The sequence below is a fragment of the Panthera uncia genome (assembly GCF_023721935.1).
Source record: "Panthera uncia isolate 11264 chromosome B2 unlocalized genomic scaffold, Puncia_PCG_1.0 HiC_scaffold_24, whole genome shotgun sequence".
Classification (NCBI taxonomy): Eukaryota; Metazoa; Chordata; class Mammalia; order Carnivora; family Felidae; genus Panthera; species Panthera uncia.
Window position 1 is genome coordinate 86,964,692 of NW_026057580.1, and position 23,358 is coordinate 86,988,049.

A 23,358-nucleotide genomic window follows, 5' to 3' on the forward strand; every position below is an offset into this window, starting at 1 on the left:
ACTATTACATCAAGAGCATTTTATTTATCAGGCAATCAGTATTCTTTTGCTGGGTTTCACAGAAGTGATCTCTTGCCTTGGGAAATATTATGTTAGGTGTTACTGCATAACTTCCTCCCAGGAAAACACCATTTCCTGTGTCGCCCTCTTCCATATTGCAAGGAATAGAGAAAGGCTGAGGTTATTTTGGGTGATGTGGATTTATCATAAAGACACGTGGGAAGTCAGATCCCAGGATGGCATCTCATGATTTGTCCAGTCACATTCTGCAGATAATGGGAACATTGTTCAGGATAAAACAGCTACTCTAGTATCAGAACAGTCTGCTGTGCTCATGATTCAGTTTTTTCTTATCTCTGCTGTTTTTTTTTTTTTAATGGACTCTGTTTCTATTGCCAGCCTCCTCTCCTTCCCCTTTTCTCTCTGACTAATTCTGCTGCCTCAGGACTTCTATGTGCTCTCTTTTCTCTGAGTATTGCTTGGTTTGCTATTTCATATTCAAACCATTTTCCGATACACTTTTCTAGTCACATGTACAAGTTGACTAGAATTGTATCTGACTGGAAATGGAGGAGGGAAGAACATTGTTCCCCTTTTTGTTTCAGAGCAGGGACGGAGAGGGGAAGTCTGATGGAAGAGGAGGGGTTGCACCTCTCTGCGACTGTAATTGTTTTTCTAACATACACAATTGGACGTCTTTGCAACTCTCTCTCCATCGTTATGCCCCTCCTCACACATCTGGAAAAGTCACAGTAGTCACTCCTGTTGAGATTATTGCTGTCCTAAAAAATTTTAAAGGCCATGAAGAATGGGTTCTCAGACACATTCACTTGGGGACAAATAAATAATACTTCCAACAGGAATGGAATGTTGTCTGCTGGTTTGACCTTTCTGTGGCAAGAAAAACTTTTTTTTTTTTTAAATTTTAGGAAAGATCATAATTATCATGAGTCATACTGCAAGTTTCTGAAAAGATGCATGGTCACTGAGAGATTTTCAACCAGTGGGTTCAACCAGTGACCCAGTGTGTAAAACAAGGGTATTAGGTTTGATGTTTTCAAGATGGACAGGAATTATATGATTTAAAAAAACTCATACCTCATATTAAGCTTCCCAAGTCATTTTATCCAGGATATTTGAGAACAAGTAGGCGATTAAGCATTGTTTGGTTGAAGAATCTTGACATTGTTCTAATTTTGGTTGTTGCTTATTTTTCTTCTTGATTTACATTTTGCCATAAAGAAATATTGCTTACCTAATCTCTATTTTGTGTGTGTGTGTGTGTGTGTGTGTGTGTGTGTGTGTGTGTGAGATTAGATTACAAGAGGAATTAAGATCCTACAAAATGCAATAATACAACAAGACAAACAACTGGCCAAAGCAATGATCAGTGATGGCTCCTTTCATATTACCCTGCTAGTGATGCAGTTATTAAATGAAGAGGAAGTAAACATGTGAGTAATATGTCTTCCTTGAATATCATTTTCCAAATTATTGCTTTAATGTGAGTAAACATAGAACCCAAAGAGGCACTGAAATTGTAAGGAAGTATTCTTTGTTATAATTTGTTCCGGTTAATAGTCAATGTACAGAATTAGCAATATAAATATTCCTCCTAATCGAGACTTTAAATTGTTATTGTTATCAAATAGTTGCCCTTGGTTATGTAGTTGTTTTCCCCATGTTAATTATGTCAGCACTCTGGAGGCCGACCATTTAGGTTAGGATTCTTGGTAAACATTCTGGAACTGTGACACAACCATTTCTGAATAGCTGCCTAATTTTGGGCAAATTGTTTACTTTTTATGTAAATGGAAAAAAATAATAGTTTCAGTACATGTAAAGACTCTTTGTACAGCCCCGGCCCACAGTAGGTGGCTGATGTTATTGTTATTAGAGCTGTCCTCTATTCCAGTAGATAGTTACAATTTTACCTTACTCATTCTTGAGTACCTATATACTACCCACTCCTAATTCCAGAGTTGTGCCATAAAGTTTGAGTATATAAGTCATTGATTGCTGCTTGGAGTGGAGAACCCTTGGTCTTCCCCCAATTCCCTGGGGTACTCCTTTCCCTGTTACTACCTGTATAGCTCTCCGGATTGAGCTTAAGCTTTAGCTCTTTGGAAAACCAGAGCCAGAATGTATTGCAGGTTACTTCTGAGGGAATGAAGAACAAGGCTTGAATTGGGAAGGGGGTGAGGAAAAGGGAGAAAACGTGAAACTAGTGATTCAAAATATGAAGCCAAATTATGATTCTTGTTATGTCTTTTAAACAGTAGACCCTCATGTGTTTAGAGATCAGTTTTCCATTCTATTCCAACCTGATCTACCCAAGAGCAGGTCTGGGGCACCCTGCATTTGCAGAGAGGACCAGAAGATTTTATTTGGCTTGCTTTCACTATTCACTTTGCCAGTCAGAAGACAAAATAAATACTGTGATGCTCTTAAGGGAAAAAGAGCCAAAGAAGATGTGACATGAGGAGTCGAAAGCCTGAGAGAAGTGTCCTGTGTGTGTTAGAGTGGAGAATTAGTCAGGGTTCTCCAGAGACACACAACCAACAGGATGTATATCTGTATGAATATCTAGATATATTGATATCTCAATATATCTGTATCTGTTACTACATACAGAATTTACTTTAAAGGATTAGCTCATGTGACTGTGGAGCCTGGCAAGTACAAAGTTTGCAGGGCAGGCTAGAGACCTAGGGAAGAGCTGCTGTGGTCTCAAGTCCAAAGGCAGTCTGGAGGCAGAATTCCTTCTTTCTCGGGGGACCTCAGTGTTTCGGTAAGCTGGCGTGAAGGGTGGCAAGTAGGAGACACGGAGCCAGCAATAAATTCAAAAGACCTTCAGTGTGGTCAGTGAAAACACAGACAGCTTTGAGGAGGGTTGTAGGTGGCTGCTCTGAGACTTATTGTCCAGGGTGGGAGGGAGTATAGAGCCCTTCCAGTGCTAGGTGGAGTAAGCAATGGCAGAGGAAGAAGTATGGAACCAGATACAATGTCCTGGCTCCCCTTTCGGGGCTGAATGTGTTTTCCAAACCTGGCCCTCACCGGTGTTGGAACAGAGAGCTAGGAATGATAGAGACATTCACATTGGTTTGGGGTTCTCAGGGTGAAGCTGGGGAAAGCTCAAGCTCTTTGGAGAAGTTCCTGTTCACTGATGCTACAAGAATGTGGTGTCACATAGGTGGTAGATTAGAGTTGAGGAAGATTTCCAACAGATATACCTGAGGTAGTTTCTTCAATTCCCCATCTCCTATCAAGACATATAGATGAATCCAGAAATTTCTTGTGCCATGGTGGGTTGATGTGGAGGCCCAACTCAGAAAAAATTGGTGGGTCAGAAAGAACTGGATAAGAGACAAGGGCACACTGCTGAACATCCATGTTTCTTGATGAGAGACTCTGGCAGGGACGTGCTTCTGAAGTATGTGCTGGTACAAAGCCCGGAAAGAATAAGCATGTTCTCATGGTCCCTGATATGGGACACCCAAGGATATAGCCAGACCAGTCCCCCCAAAATGGGAATCTCTGAGGACTCAAACAGCAGGCAGTCTAGAGACCTCCCTCAGTCCTCTTAGAAGAGTAGGCTGGAGGGGCACCTGGGTGGCTCAGTTGGTTAAGCGTCCAACTTCGGCTCAGGTCATGATCTCACTGTCTGTGGGTTCGAGCTCCCCGTCAGGCTCTGTGCTGACAGCTCGGAGCCTGGAGCCTGCTTCAGATTCTGTGTCTCATTCTCTCTATACCCCTCCCCAACTTGTGCTCTGTCTCTCTCTGTCTCTCAAAAATAAATGAATATGTTTTCTTTAAAAAAGGAAGAGTATGCTGGATTCCTTGGGAAGGAAGAGGAGAGGGAAGGGAAAAACTCCTGGGAGGAGGTTTGAATTAACTGAATAATTGTACTCCAAAGAGACCTTTTGAAACCAGCAAAGATCCCCGTTGACCAGTAGGTTTAGGTTTATCTCTGTCATCAGAAGTAGGTCTTGGCCGTGGCAAATGGCATCTGTGTGTCAGTCCTGTTCCTCAGCCTCCACCTCCCATACAAATATTCTGCTTTATTCTCTTAACAGTATTGTGAGGCAGCACAGAAATGTCATCTCTCTTATACGTACGGGGAAGCAAGAGCCCTAGGAATTAAGCAAATGCTGGTTAGTAGAGAAGCCAGAACTAGTCCGTTCTCTTATTATTCCATGGGGCATGTCTGTGAAAGATGGGGAGGCGGAGAGAGAGGGGGTAGGATGGAGACAAAGGAGAGGATGAGCACAAGGGCATGAAAGCAGTGGGGAGGATTAGTCTGCATAGGTATGAAGGGCCTCCTGTATCTCAGTGGTCTCTACTGATGAGCACGTGGTGTGCAGTGGGGTTAGGGTGAGGGGGCAGGTATGCCTCCCGATGTATTGTACTGTGTACATTTCTCAGTGGAGGTGGGACTGCCTCTAAGTCCTAAGAGACTTTTAGAAATATTTGGGGGGCATTTTTGGCCGTCACCATTACTGAGGAGTAATGTGGGCATCTGATGGGCAGGAGCGAGGGTGGCTAAACCACCTGCGGTGCATGGGAGAGTCCGGAACTAGGAAGCATTTTCTTGCCCTAAATCATGGCATCACTCATTGAAGAATTACTGTACAGAGCATGGTGACGGTCTGCATCATTCATCCCTGTGTTTCACCATGTCATTTTGCAAATACTTTCAGTTTTGTGTGAAAAAACCCCTAAATGTTTAGCAAGTCTGCTTTGTGTTTGAAGAGTTAAAGTGGCATCCTTATGCAACTTTATGATACTGGAAATATTATCTCTACTAGAAGATGATGACCAGATATTGCAATTCAGTAATTCCTCTTGACTAAGTTAATTTTTTTTTATGTTTATTGTTTATTATTGAGCGAGAGAGAGAGAGAAAGAGAGAGAGAGAGAGACAGAGTGCAAGCAGGGGAGGGTTAGAGACAGAGAGACACAGAATCAGAATCAGGCCCCGAGCTGTCAGCCCAGAGCCCGATGCAGGGTTCGAACTCACAAACTGTGAGATCATGACCTGAGCTGAAGTCGGATGCTTAACTAACTGAGCCACCTAGGCGCCCTGCTCTTGACTAAGTTATAATGAAAAATCTAAGAAATAAATAAGGTTTGCTATACAGACAAGATAGTGTTTTACAACTCAACCAAGATTATCAGCCATGTGCAAGATACTGAGTTAAGTGCTTTGGGGAAAATAAAGACGAGTCAGGAATGGCTCTTATGCTTATGTATTATACAGTTAAGTTGACTGGATACCATATGAACTCAAAAATTAAAATATAGAAATGTAAAACATGGTGTGTTTCATGAAATATAAAATATTAATGGAATTTCAAAGGAGAAAAGATTTACTACTAGTTTGGGAAACCAGGGAAGTGTCAGTGGCAGTATGAACTTTTAAGGGAGGAACAGAATCAAGGTGTGGCTTCGCTTTGTGTTGCTATATCGTGAGAGAGAAATGAATTGGGTTTTCTGGTAAGACGTTATTTATATGAAGGATTTTCTAAGTCTCTAATCTTTTCATTTTACCTTTCATCCTGTACTGTATAATATGCTGACATCTATGTTGTCGGTTTCTTGTTCTGTGTTCTTACTTTTCAAAATCTAGCATCATATTTTGGGTGTTTAATGATGTATTGATCAATGGGTTGGGTGTGGAGTATGCAGAAGCATTTTCTTGAAATCATGAATTTCTTCATGGGCGCCTGGCTGACTTAGTAGAGCATGTGACTCTTGATCATGGGGTTATGAGTTTGAGCCCCATGTTGGGTGTGGAGATTACTTAAAAATTTTTAAAAAATCATGAATTTCTTCACAAAGGACTTTAGGTGTAAGGTCCTTTGCCCTTACAGGGCAGAAGAAAGGCATAGAAATTTGTAAGGCCAACCACACTTAGCTGCTGAGTTGAAAAGAAGACTGTCCTTCTTAATTTCAAATACTCCTTTTAGTCTGAACTCTAGTTTGAGAGTTCTTTTTTTCTATACGCATATACTTTTTACTTATTTTACCATAAAGAAGTCTTTCCATAAACCACTCTTCGAAAGTATTCTATTTAAAAGAATTTGAAAGTTAGTGATACTTACCAACAGACACTATGACTTTTTCTCACTCTGCGATCAGTGACATCTCACTGGGACCTATTTATTGATTTTTGCTCCTGGAGAACTGAAAAAACCGGGCTGAGTTTAAATCATCTATATTTCTTTAATGAAAAATGGGATATAGAATTCACGGTCTCTGAAAAGCCCTAACCTTTAGCATGGCCTGCTTTAGTATATAGTTATAATTAAAATAAGTATCTTGATTTCCCCCAATTTATGCAAGATGAGCCAGAAATGGCTGTTCTGTTTTCACGTGTTCTAGCTCATGGCACACGGTGAAGGACCGTGCCGCAGTAAAAGTATGGACACTGTCTTTTAGGATGGACACAAATAAGGTTAGGAAGGATTGGGTTTAGGATGTGGATTTGGAGGTACAATGAGAAATGTGGACATTTCCAAAGCTATTTTTTAAATTTTTGTTTATTTGTGAGAGGAGGGGCAGAGGCTGGGGAATCTCAAGAAGGCTCTGCACTGCTGGTGTAGAGCCCGATGGGGGGCTCGAACCCATGAAACATGAGATCATGACCTGAGCCAAAATCAAGAGTTGGATGTTTAACCAACTGAGCCCCCCAGGTGCCCCTTCTAAAGCTATTTTGAACAATTGTATATTATGTTATGACATAGATAAGAATTGAGACTCAGTATGAATTTATTTATGAAGTCAGTTAAAAACTTTATATGGAAGGTAATTTAGAAATATGAAAGAACTAGAAAAATACTTAAATTTCTCTTCACACATTTAACTTATAATTACTAGTGAATGATCAAGATAGTTTAATGATGTTTCACCAGAAGGGTGTTTTAAAACCCTATTATATAAGATTGTGCTTATTTCTTTTTGGAGTAATTGCTGCCCTCTAGTGAGATTTTAATTTTTTTCTCATAACAACATATCTGCACCAGAATTCTCTTTAAGATGGAAATAATTCATCCTAATTTTCAAAATATTCTAAACCTGATGATGTTTAATTCATTAATATAGTAAACACTTGTTTTATAAAGAAAAATAAAGCACTTGAAACACAGAGTAGCCCTATGATCACATAGGTTAAACAGAAATAACAAACTTATGTGGTTGCAGTTGGCAAATATAACCTTTTATTTTTGTTTAATCCAGTTACAGTATTATCTTATTATGGAGGCTATTGTAGTTTAAGAGATAATGAAGTTTTAGTAGAGTGCCTTGCAAATAGTAAATACTGTATTAGTACTTTTGATAAGAATTTATAACTTTTCTTATAATCTAATAATATAAGCTCTTGTGGTATTAGGTTTTTGGAATATATTATCAGTAATGTTTTTGAGTTGTCCCTGCAGTGTTTCCTTGATTAAAAACTTCTTGGTGAACAATAAAATAGTATTTTCTTTCATGTCTTTGATATAAATTATAATTAAGTAAAGATGTAATTCACTTCTTCCATAGTTTTTATTTAAAAATTAATATTAGTTGTATTTTAATCATACAGATTAGATTTTGAAGTTATTTTTGAGCTCTAAAATAATTAGAACAAATATCAAAATTAACTTATCTTTCTAAAAACTGATTATTTCTTGTTTGGTTTTGTATATCTTATTACCTAATTTATTACTGAAAATTGTATTATCTCTTACCAGTGGTATTGGTGCTCTTTTGGAATTAAAACCATTCATAGAAGAAATCCTCCAAGGAAAACAGTTGATTTTGCCTTTTCAAGGGATTGACACTTTTGGAAATCAGGTTGGATTTGTGAAGCTGGCAGAAGGAGATCACATAAACCCACTTTTGGAGATAGCAGGTAAAATGAACAGCAACACATCCATTTGAAATCTCATCTGTTTAAAAAAGCAATCTTCTCCCCATCCCCAATTCTTATAATAGAGGTTTTAACTTTGGGGAGCCATTGTAACCTTACTTTATAAGTGAAACGCTTCAGTATCTGCTTGTGTAGTTACGAGCCAAATAAAACACCTGAAAGTTATCTTGATTTTTTTTTTTTAAGTATAGTTGACATACAGTGTTCCATTTGTTTCAGGTGTACAACATAGTGATTTGACAAGTTTATACATTATGCTCTGTTAACCACATAGCTGTAGCTGACCCAATACATCGCTATTACAGTATCATTGACTGTATTCCTTATGCAGTGCATTTTAGTCCCATGAATAACTGGAAGTCTGTCTCCTACTCACCTTCGCTCATTTTGCTCAACCCCCTACCACTTTTCCCTCTGGCAACCATCATTTTTGTCTCTATTTATAGGTCTGATTCTGCTTTTTGTTTATTTCATTTGTTTTGTTTTTTGGATTCCACTTATGAATAGAATCGCATGGTATTTGTCTTTCTCTGTCTGATTTATTTCACTTAGCATAATACCCTTTAAGTCCATCCATGTTGTCTCAAATGGCAGAATCTCATCCTTTTTTTGTGCCTACGTAATATTCTATTGTATATATACCAGTCTTTCTTCTCTGTTTGTCTACCGATGGACACTTAGGTTGCTTCATATTTTGGCTATTGTAAATCATGCTGTAATAAACATAGGGATGCATGTATCTTTTTGAATTAGTGTTGTTGTTTTGGGGTTAATACTCAAGAGTGGAAGTATTGAATCATATGGTGTTTCTATTTTTAATTTTTTGAGGAACTTCCATACTGTTTTCCAGAGTGATTGTACTATCTTGATTCTTTGACCTGAGGATATGTTGATTCTTGGCTATCTAGAAGGTGGTGGGTTGGACTCAAGGACCTGCTAGGACGGTCCTAATCATAAGTCTGAAGGGTTCCAGTGCTTTTCATGACATTTGATATACACTTGGCATTTAATAAGTACCAACTGTGTGAATAAGAATCACCAATTGCCTATTCAGAGGCTTGTGGGCATTGTCAGCCCTGTTCCAGAGAGTCAGCACCTTTTTCCTTTGTACCACATTTTCCCCCCTTCCTGAAGGTTCTACTCTCTGAGCAGGTCCATTGGTGATGTTAGAAGGTCTCCTATCCGTTGAGAACAAGTTGCTTAGTACAGCACAATTGAAAGTGTTTAGGGAAGTATAAGCAGAAAATTACAAAATCTGGATGGATGACTTTTGAGTTGATCCAGAGACTTGTTTGGGTGTTAGTCTACATGCTTTAAAAAATTTTATTTGCATATTCTGTCAGATCATTTCAGGTCATTTCATTTCAGGTTTAGTGATTTTTGGTTCATAACACACTCACCATTGGTCCATGCTTGTTTTGCTCGGTATACCTATCTATCCATCTGTCATCTATCTACCATCCATCCATCCATCTATTTAATTAATTAATTAATTTAAAATGCTTATTTGAGAGAGAGAGAGAGTAGTAGCAGGGGAGGGGCAGAGAGAGAGGGGGACAGAGGATCTGAAGCATGCTCCATGCTGACAGCAGAGAACTGTATGTGGGGATCAAACTCAGGAACCGTGATACTGTGACCTGAGCTGAAGTTGAATGCTTAACGAGCTGAACCGCCCCTTCATCCATCTATTTTAAAATGGTATCATAATCACATGGGAATCCACCACCAAACAAAAAGCACAAAACAAAATCCATAAAACAAATGCTAGGACATTGGCAGTAATCTAATTGTATTATCCTTTTTGTCAACGCATCCCATGATTGTCCTTCATTTAAGCTAACCATCATCCTGAAGCTGAAGTTGGTGTTTATTATGTCCTTATATTCTCCCAAAGTGTATGTATTTTCAAGTGGTTTTAACCTTATAAAAAGGTTATCATGTATATGATTTTTTGAGACATACTTTTTTTTTTTACTTAATATTATATTGCCGTTATGCAGTTTTATAGTTGCCTATTCAAAAGTGCATTTCTTGGGGTGCCTGGCTGGCTCAGTCTGAAGAGCACGTGACTCTTTATCTCAGGGTCATGAGTTGGAGCCCCATGTTGGTTATAGAGATTACTTAAATAAATAAATAATACAAAAAACCTAAATACCCCCCCCCAAAAAAAAACCCCACAAAAAGCAGAAGTACATCTCTTTTAGGGTTAAGGGAGGCATTGAGGATTAAGTTTCATTTCATTGTTGGTTAAGTTTTCTTTTGTGAAGCAAAGTACATATAAACAAACATGCAAACAATATTTATGAGTCAAGAAGGACTTAAAATTATTAGTTGGTCAAGGAGAAGGCAACTCTGACAGTTTTGATAGCATAAAGCATTTGGGAACCACTGTCCACAGTTAGCAACTTAATCTGTTCTTCCTAACTGCTCTGGAGAAAATGCTAGATTTAGGTTTTTTCTTTTGTAATATAAATTTCTCTGAGCTCAAGAAACATTTCTAACTAGTCATTCATTCATTGTTCTTTTAAATAATTCAATGGGTGCTTGCAACATTGAGAATTCCATCCATTCTTAGCAAATATTCTCACAAAGGCGGTTTCCAGTATTGGTGAAAGATCCATTGTGTGCCGAGGAATGTGAAATCTTGCCAGCTTTAGTATGAGTATGAGCCGAAGGGTATTGGTTTGTCATTTTAGGAAAGGCCACTGCCCCTGTAATTCCTTTCTTGATGGGAGAGACTGTTGCTTGAAAATGTATATACTTTTCCAAAATTTAAACAAAACATTACAAAAATGGAAAATAGAGGGGGAATAGCATTCTGTCCTCATGTAATCAATGTTTGTTATACTTGCTTTTAATCTCTTGTGCATATATTTTACTGTTGCTTTTGATTATAGTTTGTATGCACTGGTATAAGAAGTCTAAATACTTAAATATGTGTATGTAAAATTTTCATTGAAGTTTTTAGTTGGAGCACTCTATATATACAGTGTTCAGATAGGCTGTTCAATACATGAAATTTTTGTCAGTATTTCACTTCATTAGATTTATTTTGACAAGAATGCCTCAGGATTAGTATTGTTTTAGTCCAACAGTATCAGTAAATAATGTAATATTTGTCTTTGTGTCATATTTTATAGACGATTTATTCAAATAATACATTCCAGCTTTTAAAAGAATATATTCCATTGACCAGGCCATTACATTTCTTAACAGTGTGCTAAACTATGCATATGTATATGCCTATACAGGAGTTTTAAAATCTTTTTTGTTCAGAATACAGAGCTAGATGCCCTTAATAGAAAGGAGAATTTTTAGAGAAATTTAATTATTAAAGTATTGATAAAGAAGTTTAAGTACATGTTCTGAAGTAAAACCAACTTGAAAAGTAGTTCAAAATTGTAATTCATGAATAGCGTGATTTACCTGATTTTCATAGAGTTTTAAAATTTACAAGTTAATAGAACAAATTCTTAAAATATTACATAGTTGTTATAAAAAAGAGGACTGAATTTTAGACACTAACACTTGAAGTCATTGCTGAAAATTTTGCAAGATAAAGAATAATTTAGAATTTTTAATGTGTAAAATTGAAGAAAATTACTGTACATTTTGAATTAATACAGTCTGAATATTTGTGCTTTTGCCATCAGTACTTGAATTATACCCCTGGATCTGCTGGCTACTACCCGTTATTTCTGGGAGCCGCCTAGTGGGCCGAAAGACCAAGCCTATGTTTGCACACTGTGTCCTTGTAGGTTTATGGCGATAGCTGCTTGAGGAAGCTGGTAAGACGTGTGGCATCAGAGCTCTGAGTGTCAGCTTCCTATGTTGACCTTGAGAAGTCCTGTTTTTCCAGAATAAAACAGCACCTTCTCCTTTCTTAGCAGGACACGGTAGCTCATAGAGCTAAGAAGATACTGAAAATTATGCATTTTTGTGGCACTTCTCCACATCTTACAATGCTGAAATTGCACTGAAAAGCTTTTTGTGTGGAAGTGAATATGTGATTTTATTAATTTATTTCAGCAAAATGTAATTTTGTTAAGATATGTATTAGATTGAGAGATTGCTAAAAATGTAGCCTGCTAGAATTATAAGAGTTTTTGCAAATCTCTCTTTTTTTTTTTTTTTAATGAGGAAAGTGCCCCTGGTTAGCATGTGAAAAGACTCCAAGTGTATTTATCTCATATAAAGAAGAGTGAAAGGTTTTAAGGATATTCATTTGAACGTTAAGCTTTCTCTTATGTTGTCACTTCCCCCAAAAGATGGAGAGCATATGCCCTGTGTTTTCTGCTCCCTGTGGGGATTCCGTTTGGTTGCTGGCATCTTTGAGCCTTTCTAGGCTGCTCTATGACCACATGAAATCTTGGACTTCTAACCACCACAGGCAGTGGGCATCCTTCCCCTTCATGGCCTGGGTTAGGCTGTCTTCAAAAACATCAGAACACCTTAGCCACACTTCATTTAGAGGAAGCAAAGACCAACTTTTCTCCCCACTCAGGATGAATGGCAACCCTGCACCACTGACGACCTTCAGAGCCTCTGTTGCATGCCCCACCTCATGCGCAGGCTTCTGTAGGTACAGCCCCCCCACACTTCCTGCCCCTTCTCCTTGCTCTTTTACCCTTTTCCACTGTCCCCGCAGGGGAGGGAGAGTGTTTTTCCTCCTGCCCTCCTGGATTGTCCTCCAAGGACCCATAAAATTAGACTGACAAAAGGTTAACAAGAAAAAAACAAGGAGTTTATTAATGTGTGCAGTACATATCCAGTGGAGAAGCCTCAATGAAGAGTAGCTCAAAAGGATGGTTGGGGCATCTGGGTGGCTCAGTCGGTTAAGCATCTGACTTCAGCTCAGGTCATGATCTCATGGTTCATGAGTTTGAGCCCCACGTCAGGCTCTGTGTTGACAGCTCAGAGCCTGAGTCTGCTTCGGATTATGTGTCTTCATCTCTCTCTGCCTCTCCCATGCTCACACACTGTCTTTCTCTCTCTCTTTCCAAAATAAATAAACCTTAAAAAAAAAAGGGTGGTTAGAACTTGGGCACTAGAGCATCTTAACGGAAGAACAGTTACTTTGTAGACAAGTGATAAGACAAAGGAAGAGGTTTTAGGCTTTCCAGAGTGGTAAGTTGTGGGAAGGTAAGTATGTGCGAGACTCTCATGAAGTAAGGTGTGTTTGTAGAGGTCCAGCTTGACCATAAAATTTTCCTGGGAGAGGGAATTTGGGGCAGTTTCACTTTTTAGAAGTGTTTGCTCTTAGATAAGAGAGGCTCTGGGAAGTTTTCTTTCTACATATGCTGAGTCTTCTTTGCCTCTAGCTCAAAGTTCTTATGCCAAAGTAGCATCTTTTGGGGTGGCATATTCTGGTTCCCTCCATCTCCTCTTTTATTTTACCTGATTATCTGTCAAACACTTAAATGGATTTACTTTGTGCCATTATTCTAATCATTTTACAGACATTAGTTCATTTAATTTTAACAACTCTATGAGAGAGGGACCATTATTATCATCCCCATCTTTATAGGTAGGGAAACTAAGGCATAAAGCAGCTAAATAATTCGTTAGTAAGTGGTATAGCCAGGACTCAAATCCAGGCAGTCTATTTTAAAAAAAGTGTTACTATTGTTACTCTTATTCATTATAATATATGTGTGATATATAATGTCCATAAAGAAGAGTATTTGGGGGGCACCTGGGTGGCTCAGTCGGTTGAGCGTCTGACTTCGGCTCAGGTCATGATCTCACAGCTTGTGAGTTTGAGCCCCGCGTTGGGCTCTGTGCTGACAGTTCAGAGCCCGGAGCCTGCTTTGGATTCTGTGTCTCCCTCTCTCTCTGCCCCTAACCCACTCACATTCTGTCTCTGTCTCTCTCTCTTAAAAATAAATAAACATTAAGAAGAGTATTTGGTACAGAACAAATGCTCACTCAAGAAATGTTAGTTACCATTATCAACATCACAGCATAGTTTCCAAAAGCATTTTTTAATTGTGTGACTATTTTTATTTATTTATTTATTTATTTATTTGCTTATTTACTTATTTATTTATTTTAACGTTTATTTAATTTTGAGACAGAGAGAGACAGAGCATGAACAGGGGAGGGGCAGAAAGAGACAGAGACACAGAATCTGAAACAGGCTCCAGGCTCTGAGCTGTCAGCACAGAGCCCGACACGGGGCTCGAACTCACGGACCATGAGATCATGACCTGAGCCGAAGTTGGACGCTTAACCGACCGAGCCACCCAGGCACCCCTGTGTAATTGTATTTTTAAATGATTATATAATATGTCATTGCATCCTAATTTATTTTACTGTTCCCCTGTTGTTAGACATCCTCTTTTATTGAGGAATAATTGACATATGAGATTATATTAGTTTCAGGGTTTACAACATAGTGATTTGTTACGTACGTGTCTATTGTGAAATGACTGGACAGAAAGTCTAGTTAATATTCATTACCTCACATAGTAACAGATTTTTTTCTTGTGATGAGAACTTTTATTTACTCCCTTAGCAACCTTCAAATACCAATATGGTATTATTAAGTATAGAAACCATGTTGTACCTTATATCCCCTGACTTATTTATATAATAACTGGAAATTTGTACTTTTGATTCCCTGCCCTCATTTTGTCCACCCTGCACCAGAGTCTGTGTTCTTCATCACTGTGCTAGTTACACTGTAAATTAGCAACTGGACTCCTAGTTTGCGGTAGCATCCCCTTGACCTTCTTGCCTTAGCTGATCTGAGATTTGCTAATCTGAGATCACAGCTTCCTCTGGGTGAAGGCTGCTCCTTCCACCACATGCCTCACACCATGAGGCCCAGAGGTCATCCATTTTCTCTCCGTTCTCTGTTGCTTTGTCCCCAATCTGCCCTCATGCACAATCCTTATTGGTGGTTCATGCTGTGGAGTTTTGTCACCCTGTACCTCTCATTCTTGCTGTTGTCCAAATATTTCCTCTCACTTGTTGAGCACTTTGTTTCCTACCTCACACTGTGACCCTTTCTTGCAGCACCATGAGCACAACCATCTAACCATCCTGGCTCAGAGTGAGCTGTGGAAGTGGAGTCTGTTGGGACTGACTTTGCATTCAGTTTCCTTATTTGTAAGATGAGCATGATAGTAACTGTTCTCAAAATAGGATAACGTACATGAAGTGCTTAGCGCAGTTTGGCACATATACAGCGGTAAATAGATGGTAGCTGTTATCATTACTAATAATGATAAGTCCTACCCCTCCACCCCCCTGCTACCATCACTATTACTTTTCTTAAAATCCCTTGACTTCTTTGAAGGTAGCCTCCTACACTCATACTGTTCTCCAGCAAGTTCATAAGTATAGTGAAACCTTTGGCTATTCACCTGCCAGAACTACTGTAAGACCGTACATTGGACAGAGCTGTCTATCACCCTAACTTCCCACCCTTCATGCTATTTCACTTTCTCTCCATTTTTACTCATGCTGTGGGACCCCACTGAGCCCTCTTGTTTCCTCTTCCTGGCCAACATGTTTTATTCCTTCTTAAACTGGTCATGGCTTCATGGTGCATTACTCTGTTGGTGGCTCTTTCAGGTACCCTGTCTTCTTGTTCTTCTGTTTTGTGACTGGTCTGGCAAATACCAATGGTAGATCAGTTCAGTCATTTGCTTTTTTACCCCAACAACCTGGGCAAATTAAAATCCAGACTCCTTGGGGCACCCGGGTAGCTCAGTCAGTTAAGTATCCAACTTTGGCTCAGGTCATGATCTCACAGTTCTCGAGTTCAAGCCCTTCATCGGGCTCTGTGCTGTCAGTGCAGAGCCTGCTTCGGATCCTCTGTCCCCCCTTCTCCGCCCCCTCCCCCTTCCCCCGCTCGCATGTGTGGTCACGCTGTCTCAGAAATAAACAAACATTACAATAAAACATTTAAAAATAAAATAAAATCCCGACTCCTTTCTTGGGTCCACAGTGTCTCTGTGCTGGTGTGCTGTCTCCTGTCTCGTCGTGGTTCTCTCATCTTGCCTACCGTGCTCACGTGGTTATGCTGCTTTCTCTCCAGTACTGGGACTCAACGAGTTCTTTCTTGCCATGGAACTTTTGCAAATATATGAGTTAACCCTCCATTTGGACCTTTTCATTGTTCAGCTCAAATGTCACCACCTCAGAGACCATTTCCCTTTCCTCTGTAAAGAGAGTCTCTTCATGAGTAAGTTCTCTGTCATTGTACCTGGTGTGTCTCCTTCGCAGATCTCATCACCAGTTATAACAGTGTAATTTTGTTTGACAGTCTTCCCTGGGTTAAGCTCCATGATGGCAAGGACCATGACTGTTCTGTTGACGGTTATTTACCTAGTACCTTCTAGAAAGCGTGACACATAACAGGTGTTAATGAGTAGTTATCAAAGGCACGGGAAAAGGAAGAAAACATTTTCATGTCATGTATATTGGTTCTCCTGCAAGTGTAAGTTTTCAAGACTCAGCAGCGTCCTGTTGACAGGCCACTTCTCCTGCCTCTCTTTCTCTTGTCCCCTGTCACTGCTCCAGGCTTCTGTTAAGTTCCCTTAGCCTTCTGCCCTTCCCTCCACAGACAAAACTGAGGCTGGGACCTACTTCATTTGTTCCCTGTACTTAGTAAACCTGCTGCTGTGTTTGGCTTTTTAAGCCTCATATAGTTTTAGGAAAAGATGTATCTTCAGTATATTTTAGACTAATGTCTTCAGCTGTGTTCTTGATCTGACACTTCAGTCTGGAGATTGCTTTACTGGTTCCTTCCTCTCTCTCCTGTACTTCTGTATTTTCTACCTTTTTTTTTCACTGGTTCATTGCCCCAACTTTAGTATTTTGTATACGGTATAAGGCAAGGGTTTCACTTCATTCTTTTGCAATGTGGATACCCGGTTTTTCCAATACTACTTGTTGAGAAGACTGTCCTTTCCCCACTGAATGGTCTTGGCATTCTTGTTGGAAACCATTTGACGATATACAAGAGGGTTGATTTCTGGGCAGTCTTTTCTATTCCATTGGTTTTGTAGGTTTGTGTTTTTGCCAGTGCCACACTGTTTTACCCCAGTATAATTAACATGCAGTGTTGTATTCGTTTAGGTGTACAATATAGTGATTCAGCAGTTCTGTACATTACTCAGTGCTCATCATGATAACTGTACTCTTTAATCCCCATCACCTATTTCCCCCCTTCCCCCCCCCCCCACCTCCCCTCTGGTAACCATCAGTTTGTTCTCTAGAGTTAGTGTCTTTTTCTTAGTTCGCCTCTATGTCTCTTCTTCCTTTGTTCATTTGTTTCTTAAATTCCACATATGAGTGAAACCGTATGGTATTGGTCTTTCCTGACTCACTTTGCTTCGCATTGTATTCCCTAGTTCTATCCATATTGTTGCAAATGGTAGTATTTCATTCTTTTTTAATGGCTGAATAATATTCCATTGTATATGTACACCACATCTTCTTTACCCATTTATCTGTCGATGGACACTTGGGCTGCTTCCATATCTTGACTATTGTAAATTATGTTGCAATAAACATGGGGATACATGTATCCCTTTGAATTAGTGTTTTTGTCTTTTTTGAATAAATAGCCAGTAGTGTGATTACTAGGTCATAAGGTAGTTCTATTTTGAACTTTATGAGGAACCTCTGTCTTCCACAATGGCTGTACCTGCTTGCATTCCCACCAGCAGTGCCAGAGGGTTCCTTTTCCTTCACACCCTTACCAACACTTGTTTCTTCTGTTTTGATTTTAACCATTCTGACAGGTGTGAGCACACTGTTTTGATTACTGTAGCCTTGTAGTAAATTTTGAAACAAGGAAATGTGCGACTTCTAGCTTTGTTCTTCTTTATTAAGAATTTTTGGCTAGGGTCCCTTGAGATTTCATATCAATTTTAGGATGTTGTTTTCTATTTCTGCACAAAACGTCATTGGAACTTTGATAGGAATTGCATTGTCTGTAGATCACGTTGGGTAGTATTGACATCTTCACAGTATTAAGGCTTCCAGTCCATGAACGTGAGATGTCTTCCATTTACTTTGTTTCTTCTTCCGTTTCTTTCAGTACCATTTTGTAGTTGTTAGTCTTTTGCCTCCTTGGTAAAGTTTATTCCTAAGTATTGTATTATTTTTGATACTATTGTAAATGGAGTTGAGTTTATTCTTAATTTCTTAATTTCTTTTTCAGACTGTATAATTGATCTTTTATAGGACTCATTTCAAATGTCATTTCCAAAATGAAGGCTTTTCTGATTTCTTCAAAATAGAAATGACCACTTTCTTCTCTAACCTTCCCTATATTCTGTATATAAATGCTTATCTACTGTAGAAACTACAGTAGTTCATTGCATTTGATTGTTTAAAATCGATGTTTTTCAACTAGAGTGAAAGCTTTTGGAGGGAATCTTTCATCTTTGGGTCCCCAGAGCCTGCTATTTAATAGATATTCAATAACTGTCTTTTAAAGAGATGTATAAGTCAATGAAAAATGTATGATGTAAGCATAAAAGTGTAACTGAACGAACATAGTCTCTCTTTTCTTATTTATATTTGTGTCTAAATCTCTGCATGAGCGTAAAATCCAGTCCTGGTGCCTAGAATCCCTGATGGATACTGTACCAGCATTCTCTGACTGTTCACCTGGACTGGCTGGTTGTGGGGATAGAAGAGGGAGCTGAGAGATCATTTGTAATGGCCTCATCACTTTTACTGTCAAGTTTAAGGAATCTGTCCAAGGACACGAATTGAATAATAAGAGAACTGAGCCAGTGTTAGAGCGCTCAGTCTGGGTCTCTTTCCTCAACTGCAGTGGAATGAATATGATTCCTGTGGCATCAAGGTGTAATTTTAGACTTGCTTTCAAGAATGAAATGTTTTAAAATTCTGTTGGACAGTTTTACATAGTAATGAATTGGAAATATCTGCTTAAAATGATGAGTATAAAATTTTTTAATTGAAGTTCATATTATGGCAGCCTTTATGTTGAAGTGTATATACAGTTCAAATGACTTACTAAATCTAAAATGAAACAGTTTAAGTAGCATATATATGGAAACAAGAATCCATCAAATAGTAATAACATAGGAACAACAAAAACAGTTGTATGGCTTTTATTTCATTCAAGGTTAGATGGCTAAACAGCGATTCTAAAATTGAGATTTTTCATACTATATGTGACATAGATTTACTGTAACTTAAAATAGTGTAAGAAAGTATCTTCCAATTAGAAAGCATGGAGAGACTTTATCACCCCCTATTGTATGGTGTATTGTCTAATTACAAATCAGTCTTAAAGCTAAAATCCAGCTACTTATTTCTGTTGCATCTGAAATAGAATATTAAAACTTAAGAATTTATTAGGACTATATAATTTACATTTAGTATTCTAAATTATTCTTTTTATTTTGAGAGAGAGAGTGCACGTGTGCTGCGTGAACAGATGGGAGGGGCAGAGAGAGAGGGAGAGAGAGAGAATCCCAAGGAGGCTCTGCGCTGTCAGCATGGAGCCCAACACAGGGCTCAGTCTCACGGAATGTGAGATCATGACCTGAATGAAAATCAAGACTTGGACGCTTAACTGAGCCACCAGCCACCCCTACACAACTCTTATTAGTAAACTTTTTGTATACCTCAATAAAAAAATAAACCTCTTTGTGATTATTCTCAAATTATAGATCATGCTATCATATAAATATCCCTTACAATGTTAGCAAAAGGGTAAAAACAGCAAAAGAGGAAAAAAGGAAAAAAATTTACAAGAAGGTGTATTTAGTTAAAAAGACATGATTTTATTAAAATTGGTCTGTTGCAACAGTTACTTTGAGACAACTTTAGCAATTTCTTTACATTTTAGCTATAAATTTATTGTTGCTACATACTTAAGAGTTCATTTGAAGAAAATGTCCTATATAAAAATATATATAAAAAATTAAAAAACAGATAAAACTTCCCAGTGCTTAGCATACTCATAAATGTTTGTTGAATAAGACAACCCCTTCCCCCAAATAGATAAAACTGTATTTGTTAGGATTACAAAATATTGTTTCTTTAATGAAATATTCATTTCAATTTTCTTTTATATAGTGAAGTCTCATAGTGTTTAAATACATTTTAAGAAATTGTTCTTCGGACATTTTGCACCTTTAGCTATGAGGCATGTATTATTTAGGAAGTGTTCTTAGTTGGCTTTTGAAGGGTGTCTGATATATTTGCTGTGTGATTTTCTATTTAGTGCTTGGAGGAATGGCTGTGGACTAGGAGGAATTGAACAATCTCTTAAATTATTCATAAGCTTCTCTTCAGAATGTGAGTTGGCGTAGATGAAAAATGACACGTGGTTTTCACACCGGCAAAAAGTCTTCTCATCTCAAGAATGACCTTTCAAAAAAATGTTTGTTTATTTTGAGAGCGTGTACGAGCAGGGGAGGGGCAGAGACATAGTAAGAGAGAGAATCCTAAGCAGGCTTTGTGCTGTCAGCAAAGCCTGACGTTGGGCTCAGATTCGCTAACCAAGAGATCAAGAGTCAGATGCTTAACCGACTGAGCCACCCAGGTGTCCCTCAAGAATGATATATCTATAACCATTACCCTGTAGTCTAGCTAAGCAATAGATTATACTGCTATTAGGAGCAAAACACCAACACTAAGAAATACTTTTCAAAAAGAAGACAACAATTTCTTTTTTTTCTTATTTCTGTCTACCTAGAGAATATACTGTACTGAACAAAACACAATAACAAATTATATGTGCTTTGTGACATATTATTTAAAACAGTATTGTAAACAGATACCTATCATCAAAAATTTAAGGCCTAGGGCACCTGGGTGGCTCAGTTGGTTGAGTGTCTGACTCTTGATTTCGGCTCAGATCATGATCTTATGGTTCATGCTTTGAGCCCCTCATCAGACTCTGCACTGACAGTGAGGAGCCTGCTTGGGATTCTGTCTCCCTCTCTCTCTGCCCTCCCCAGCTCAGCTCATGCTTTCTCTGTCTCTCTCTCTCTGAAAGAAAAAAAAAAAAATTACGCCCAGTGAATAATGAAAACTGTTGGGTCAAAATTTAATGTAACTGAAACCAGTAAATAGGAAAATGTTATATCTTTAGAATCAGTTGATAATAAGATTGTTACATCAAGTAAAACACATAAATGTAAACTAATATAGATAGTAATGAACAGTACAGATGCCTACTCTCTTAATTTCTCTTCACAAAACTCCTTTCTTTGTATCTTTTGTAGTTTTTGATAATTCTGAACATTGTTAAGTCCTTCTCTTTACTGGACCCAAATCTGTCCCCTGAGACTATAAGCTCTCTGAAAGTAGGGACATGTTTGCTGTCTTAAGCAGATAGTGTGCCTGAACATACTTGGGAAGTGCTCAGTAAATAAATGCACAAATGAATTTTTGCTTTCGCACCTTCATGCCATGTCTGTTTTCTGGGTTGATACGAACATGTTGCCGAGTTGCTACCAGTAACTCTTCTCCGTGCTAATTCTTCAAATACTTGAAGACTTAGAAAATATGTCCTAATCCCTTCAGTCCGATCCTAGGAACTTAATAAGTTAGTCCACCATGGTATATGTTAAGCTATCAGACACTGCCAATATTTGACTATTTTTGACCCATAAAAATGGCAGTTGTGTATGAGTTCGCTTAATATTTTAACTCTGTTTCTTTTTAAGTTTATTTATTTATTTTTGAGAGAGAGCAAGGTGGGAATAGGGGCAGAGAGAGAGGGAGAGAGAGAGAGAATCCCAAGTAGGCACCACACTGTTAGTGCAGAGCCTGATGTGGGGCTCAAACTCATGAACCGTGAGATCATGACCCGAGCCAAAGTCAGAGGCTTAACTGAATGAGCCACACAGGCATCCCTCTCTTTGTATTTCTTATATGCCGTGTTCTGTGCCTATTCTCCCCACCTCCCCCCACCCCGACAGTGGCACCCATGTTCACAGAATAGAATATAGCAAGAAAAATCGAGGAAAGGCTTTGGGAGTTCAACACCTAAACATAATGGTAAGTTTTTCCTGCTTTGATGCTAGAAAAGACTCCCAGGGTCAGGCAAAGAAGAGAGTTAGAGCCCAAGGTAGAGTGTGAGTTCTTGCCCCTCCATCATCCTGACTGGAAGAGCAGAAACTCGCATGAGTCCGAGAGCAGGGGTGACCCTGTGGTTTGCTCCTGAAGTGTGCCTATAAGTGTGGCAAGGAAGAAGCCCCTGTGCTTCTAGAGGGGTGGTAGAGGTGAAGTGAGGGTGGTATTGTGTGAATGGGTGGTCTTACAGGGTTTCGGCCTTTTCCCCCTTGGTCCTGGGTAATTATGCTATTTTTGCGTGCTCAAGAATAGCAAGAAAGTGGGAAAGGGGCTCAGACAGGTTCAGTGAACTCCTGCTTGCCAGGGTATGGTGACCAACAGAATGAAATCTTGCACACCAGAGGTGGGAGGGAAGTTGCAGTCATTATATAGGGATGAGGGAGGGTCCACTACAAAAACCAAGCATGGTGCGTGTCTCAGGAGTTGCGGATGATGTCCCAAGAGCCAGATGCTACATCCCCTTCTAAAACGTATGACACCCCATTAGCTACCTTCTATTCAGCTAAACTACAGTCCTACGAAAAGAGGGGACCATTGGATTGTCTGAGATTAAATTTCTTCCAGAGAAAGAAATGTACCTTGTAGTTAAAATAGAGATGAATAAAGAAAGTTATTCTCACACGTACATTTCCCTTGCTTAAAATCCAGGATTTCCCGCCATACTGAGAATACAATCTGAAGATTTTACCATGTCTGTAATGCTCCTGCCCACCTCTCTAAACCCATTTTTTACCACTTAGCAAAGCTTGATACAAATCCTAACGCTACTTCTAACCCTAACCCTAACACTAACCCATAACCTAAACTAACCCCTAACACTATTTCTTTTTTTTTTTTCATTATATGAAGTTGATTTTCAAATTGGTTTCCATACAACACCCAGTGCTCATCCCAAAAGGTGCCCTCCTCAATACCCATCACCCACCCTCCCCTCCCTCCCACCCCCCATCAACCCTCAGTTTGTTCTCAGTTTTTAACAGTCTCTTATGCTTTGGCTCTCTTCCACTCTAACCTCTTTTTTTTTTTTTTCCTTCCCCTCCCCCATGGGTTTCTGTTAGTTTCTCAGGATCCACATAAGAGTGAAACCATATGGTATCTGTCTTTCTCTGTATGGCTTATTTCACTTAGCATAACACTCTCCGGTTCCATCTATGTTGCTAAAAAGGGCCATATTTCATTCTTTCTCATTGCCACGTAGTACTCCATTGTGTATATAAACCACAATTTCTTTAGCCATTCATCAGTTGATGGACATTTAGGCTCTTTCCATAATTTGGCTATTGTTGAGAGTGCTGCTATAAACATTGGGGTACAAGTGCCCCTATGCATCAGTACTCCTGTATCCCTTGGGTAAATTCCTA

At 38.9% G+C, this 23,358-nt stretch overlaps 1 protein-coding gene across 10 annotated transcripts in view; it reads left to right on the forward strand.

Moving 5' to 3' along the window:
* AKAP7 (A-kinase anchoring protein 7) overlaps window positions 1-23,358 on the forward strand; it is a 181,311-nt gene that overhangs the window by 52,799 nt on the left and 105,154 nt on the right. For all 10 annotated transcript variants that reach the window (XM_049654367.1, XM_049654364.1, XM_049654365.1 and 7 more), the window contains 2 exons: window positions 1,318-1,454; window positions 7,737-7,897. In XM_049654367.1, the coding sequence (XP_049510324.1) occupies window positions 1,318-1,454; window positions 7,737-7,897 (298 nt within the window). The remainder of the gene's footprint in view (window positions 1-1,317; window positions 1,455-7,736; window positions 7,898-23,358) is intronic.